This window comes from Lactuca sativa, chromosome 2 (assembly GCF_002870075.4).
Source record: "Lactuca sativa cultivar Salinas chromosome 2, Lsat_Salinas_v11, whole genome shotgun sequence".
In the NCBI taxonomy this organism is placed as follows: Eukaryota; Viridiplantae; Streptophyta; class Magnoliopsida; order Asterales; family Asteraceae; genus Lactuca; species Lactuca sativa.
Genome location: NC_056624.2, coordinates 166,189,716 through 166,195,055, shown reverse-complemented (window position 1 = coordinate 166,195,055; position 5,340 = coordinate 166,189,716). Strand labels below are relative to the sequence as shown.

Below are 5,340 nucleotides of genomic sequence, written 5' to 3'. Positions count from 1 at the left end.
CCAACATCAATCAATCACATTCTCTAAGGTAAATTTCATCTACATTTCAAAATCTATACCTTTTGGAACCTAATTTTGCTTTATATTTTCTGCTCAAAACGAAATTCGTCAATGATTATAGAAACAACAGTCAGAAAAGACAATGACAGTCTGTAAAATCAAAGGGACAAAGGGTCGGTGCGGGGACCATATCTTTAACAATTCGCTTAAATACACCGCCGTCCTCGTTGACGACTTTTCGTATAATTTGCGAATCATTATTTTATTGGTGTGTAGATTCATACAATTGTATGTGTGTATGTGTTTATACATTATACAACTACATTATTATAATCGACTTTGACGAGATATGTTACTACATGTTGCGTTGAATTTTAGCTAACCTGATTTTCATGATTACCGGTTGTTTCAGACGATGATTGTTATTTGATCTTAACGACTTTGTTGGTCCCTCTCCCTTTATGTCTCCTCTACCGCTACCATTACTTGAATTATCGAGGACAGCTGAACAAATATCTTACTATTATATCACAATTTGTTATGTATAACCCGTGAGATTTAAGTTTTCTGCTGGAGATGGGGGAAACCGGTGGTAGTGGAGGAGGGGGGACGCGATCAGGGGACGGTGGTTCCCGCCATGGCGAGAAGATTTTTGTGTCTGTGCGGCTGCGACCTTTGAATGGAAGAGAGATTGTTACGAACGATGTGTCTGATTGGGAATGCGTCGCTGAAAACACCATCGTTTACAAGAATGGGAACCTTAGTGTCCCTGAGAGATCCATGTACCCCTCTGCATATACATTTGGTAAGTCGTTTTTCTGGAAAATTTCTTCTTCTTCTTCTTCTTTTTTTCTGGATCAATTGATACTGATCTTCTTCGTATTCTTTCCATGGTGCCCAATTGGGTGTAGACAGGGTTTTTGGTTGTGATTGCTCCACAAGGCAGGTATACCAGGATGCAGCAAAGGAAGTTGTGCTATCAGTTGTTGGTGGTATCAATGGTGAGTTTCACTTTTCTCTTTCTACTACTCTTTCATCTTGTTACACTCTGCAAGTTGGATCCACATTCACAGTCGATTACAACAATTTCCAGCAAGTATTTTCGCATATGGGCAAACAAGCAGTGGGAAGACATTCACAATGACTGGAATCACAGAGTACACTTTAGCAGACATATATGACTATGTACAAAAGGTAATCAATCACACATTCACATCATCTCAGAAATTCTTCACATCAACTATTTCTTTTCCACTTTTCTCTCATCTACTCTTTAATTTCAATGTAGCACCCAGATAGGGACTTTCATCTGAAATTCTCTGCCATGGAAATATACAATGAATCTGTCAAAGATCTCCTTAGCAGTGATGGCTATCCACTCAGACTTTTAGATGATCCAGAGGTGAATAGGAATATATTTCAGTTTGTTTTCATCAACAATACATCTTTTATTTCAGTAACATTAATGGCGAATCAATTTTAACAGAGAGGAACAATCGTTGAGAATCTAACAGATGAAAGTGTTAGGGACTGGGATCATATGATGGAGCTCCTTTCTATCTGTGAAGGTGAGAAAATTAACATCTTCAACCACATTAAACTCTCACTCAATTCATAGCATTTAATTTCAACTCTCAAGTATAATTCATTTTACAGCTCAGAGACAGATTGGAGAGACATCACTCAATGAAACAAGCTCTAGATCTCACCAAATCATCAGACTGGTAAAAATCTTTAAACAAATCCTTCAACTTACATACTTAATAACCAACATTATTTTTCACAATTGATTATTAAATGCAGACAATTGAAAGTACACCCTCCAACTATCTAGGGAGAGACAGTGCAAGTACACTTGTTTCTACAGTGGTATGCAAAAAAAAAAAAAAAAAAAAAAATTGATATGGATTTTATACAACATCAACATTAACATGTCACTAAGATATAGTAGTTGTCTTTTATGTTTTACTATAGAACTTTGTTGATCTTGCTGGAAGTGAGCGTGCATCCCAGTCATTGACAGCTGGCACTAGGTTAAAAGAAGGATGCCATATAAATCGCAGTCTTTTAACACTAGGAACTGTGATTCGAAAGCTAAGGTTTGTTTTCTTTTCATATTTAGCATGTTTTTTTAGCTTACTTTATCCTCATTTATGTTTTTGAATACAGTAAAGGAAGAAGTGGACACATACCCTTCAGAGATTCAAAGCTAACTCGCATACTGCAATCATCTTTAGGAGGTAATTCAAGAACAGCAATCATCTGTACTATGAGTCCTGCAAGAAGTCATGTTGAACAATCAAGAAACACACTTTTGTTTGCAAGTTGTGCAAAGGAAGTAAGTACAAATGCCCAGGTCAATACGGTAATTTCAGACAAAGCTTTAGTGAAGCATCTTCAAAGAGAATTAGATAGATTGGAAAGTGAGTTAAGAACTCCAGGGTCTAATCGTTTCACATCAGATACCACTACCAAATTGTTAAAGGAAAAAGACCATCAACTTGAAAAGGTAATAAAGAAATTACTTTTCTACCCCTTACATTACACAAAAACCATGAAAGTTACATAATGAAAAAAAAAAAAATCTTGTATCTCGTTTACAGATGCAGAAGCAGATTGATGAATTAACAGCTGAAAGAGACGATGCACGATCACATGTTCAAGATTTACTACGTGTGGTTGAAAGTAATGGAAGTTCATTGACACGGGTAAAAATAAAAACATATATTTTTTTTAAAACTTTTTTATTTTATTTTACTTATCTCAGATATTCATTTTTTTTTTAATATGTTACAGTTGGGTTCAGATGAATACCCTCACCTACGAGTGCAAGTAACACCTGAAGTTGAAACTTACATGATGCCAGAAACATCAATTGTGGTGGACCCACGTCACTCATTTGATGGAAGCATTAGAACCCTTGGATCAAGTCGATATTCTCCAAGGCGTAGTGAAAGTAGTTTTGAAGAAAATTACATCCGAGTTACTGAATTTGAGCCTGATCATACTCCAATAAGACCCATGATCAGAATTGCACAAAGTGAAACTGAATCATGTCTTGATTGGGATGAAGTTGATGACAAAAGTAATGCAACTCCACAAGTGTTATGCAAAGTAGTTCGTTGCATTGAAAGAGAGGACTCCATTCAAAATGTAGACTCATATTGTTCATCTCCTGATGTGAAAATTAGGATCCCAAATCATGAAACATTTCATGATGATCAAAGTGAAATTGAAAGTCATGAAGTGATTAGTTCTAAACCCGAATATATGTCACCTAATTCGAATGCGGATAGAATTACACAATCGCCATTGAATGAAGACATAGAAATGGAGTCACCATTGAATGAAGGGAATGAAGAGAAAGAAGAGAAGGAAGGGGAAGCAATATTAAAGGAAGATGGAGAATTACAATCATACCCTCGTGACAATGATGATTACCAAGAAGAGTTTATGCAAAGATTTAAATTACCAAAGAGTAGAAGTTGGAATGAGGGTAATACAAATACAAATACAAATACGCCTCCAAATTGTTATGAGCATGGTTTTCCTATGAAAAATCGTACGTTCAACCATGGTGTAGAATCTGAAAAGGGTTCTGTTTCTTCTAAAAGGACAATTAATGAAGAAGAAAAGAAGATTGGTGATGAAGATGATTTATCGTTTAGATCAGCAACAAAAGGACCTGATGAGACTCAACATCATGAGAAAGTTGAAGATACCCAAGTAAGTTTATGCTCTTTTCAAAAAAAAAAAATTCAATGCTTTATGTAACTCTTGATTGATTCATATATATTAACTTTGTTAATTGTAGAGTACAAGTAGCAAGAGGTCAAAAAGTGTAAAAAGCATCGGTTTGGATCCAATTGAAGATTGTTTTAGAAACGGATCATGGTCTTCAGAGTTCAAGAGACTACAAAAAGAAATCATACAACTTTGGCATGCTTGTAATGTGTCCCTGGTTCATAGAACTTATTTCTTTTTGCTCTTCAATGGTGAACCCAATGACTCCATTTACATGGAGGTTGAACACAGACGCTTAGCCTTCCTCAAAGACATGTTCACTCATGTTAACCTTGCTGTAGACGATGGTCGCACCATCACACGTTCTTCAGCGTAAGTGAAATTATTAAATGGAGTAAATTACATTTTTGGTCCCTGAGTATAGCTCATATTTGCCAATGTGGTCCTAAAAATAAAATGTGTATATTTTGGTCCCTAGCTGATATTTGCCAATGTGGTCCTTAAAATGTCGTTTTACTTTCTTGGAAGAGGGACCAAAAATTTATTACAAAATCCTCAAATAAGGACAAAAACCAGCTAGACGGATGGACCAAAAATATAATTTACACTATTAGTCCCTGGTATAGCTGAATTTTTCAAATTTGGTCCTCGTTTGAGGTTCTTATACATTTTTGGTCCGTGTTCAAGTAACATGACATATTTTTCTTCTTGAGTATACCTGTTTTTTGCATATTTGGTCCAAAAAGTATGGATAATTTCTTGGAATAGAGATACGTTTGTTAAAAAACCTGAAATAAGGACCAAAATTGCAAAAATAAGTTACAATTTGGGAGCAAAAAATGTAATCAATATAAAATTAATCGTATATTTATTTATTTTTTGAATATGTGAACAGTGAAAAGTCTTTAAGGCGTGAAAGGGAGATGCTGACTAAGCAAATGCAGAAGAAATTAACGGAACAAGAGAGGGAGAGTTTGTTTTTGAGGTGGGGGATTGCATTGAATACAAAGTATAGAAGGATTCAATTGGCTAACAAGTTATGGACACGGATTGATGACATGGACCATGTGGCTGATAGTGCTATGGTTGTGGCTAAATTGGTTGGGCTTTTAACGGACCCGGGTCATGCTCCTAAAGCTATGTTTGGGTTAAATTTCGCACCTCAATCTCATTCTCAATCTTCCAAAAAATCTTTCAGTTTCAAACGTAGCTTGATTCCACTTTTATAAGATCCGATCGGTAACAATCTATGTGAATTTACACCTAGTAAATCATCTTTTTAGGGTAACTTCTTGTAAATTTCATCAACATGAGTATTGTATTGTGCATTGTTTGTTTCTTCCGTTGACTTTTTGACTTAACAAGAATACTTAATCATTGTTTCTGTTTTTTATTTAATCTGGACAAAATGACTTATTGGGTTAAGCCAAAAAAAACCCCAACTTAATTTACACAGACACTAACTCTTTATCTATTAGTCTTTTTTTTTCTCCTCAAACTCCTTTCATGTTAAATTGATGGATATTTTGGAATTTATTTTGAAATGTAAGGTTAAGACAATTTATTCTCTTTAGGAAAACATACCTTATGTATTCA

The 5,340-nt window shown here is 35.2% G+C and overlaps 1 protein-coding gene across 1 annotated transcript; it reads left to right on the top strand.

Moving 5' to 3' along the window:
- Positions 1-294: 294 nt before the first annotated feature.
- On the top strand, positions 295-5,121 carry LOC111913349 (kinesin-like protein KIN-7G). The gene is made up of 13 exons (XM_023909070.2): positions 295-805; positions 912-1,001; positions 1,094-1,194; positions 1,289-1,402; positions 1,487-1,568; positions 1,657-1,724; positions 1,804-1,869; positions 1,975-2,099; positions 2,170-2,509; positions 2,604-2,708; positions 2,797-3,726; positions 3,815-4,116; positions 4,640-5,121. The coding sequence occupies exons 1-13, from the start codon at positions 577-579 to the stop codon at positions 4,971-4,973; spliced, it is 2,886 nt and encodes a 961-aa protein (XP_023764838.1). The 5' UTR covers positions 295-576; the 3' UTR covers positions 4,974-5,121.
- Positions 5,122-5,340: the final 219 nt, after the last annotated feature.

Bases quoted from the DNA above. Each gene is read 5' to 3' on its own strand.
- LOC111913349 (XM_023909070.2), top strand. From the start codon at position 577: ATGGGGGAAACCGGTGGTAGTGGAGGAGGGGGGACGCGATCAGGGGAC. The intron at 1,195-1,288 runs GTAATCAATCAC...ATTTCAATGTAG, and splicing joins TATATGACTATGTACAAAAG to CACCCAGATAGGGACTTTCA. The intron at 1,870-1,974 runs GTATGCAAAAAA...GTTTTACTATAG, and splicing joins GTACACTTGTTTCTACAGTG to AACTTTGTTGATCTTGCTGG.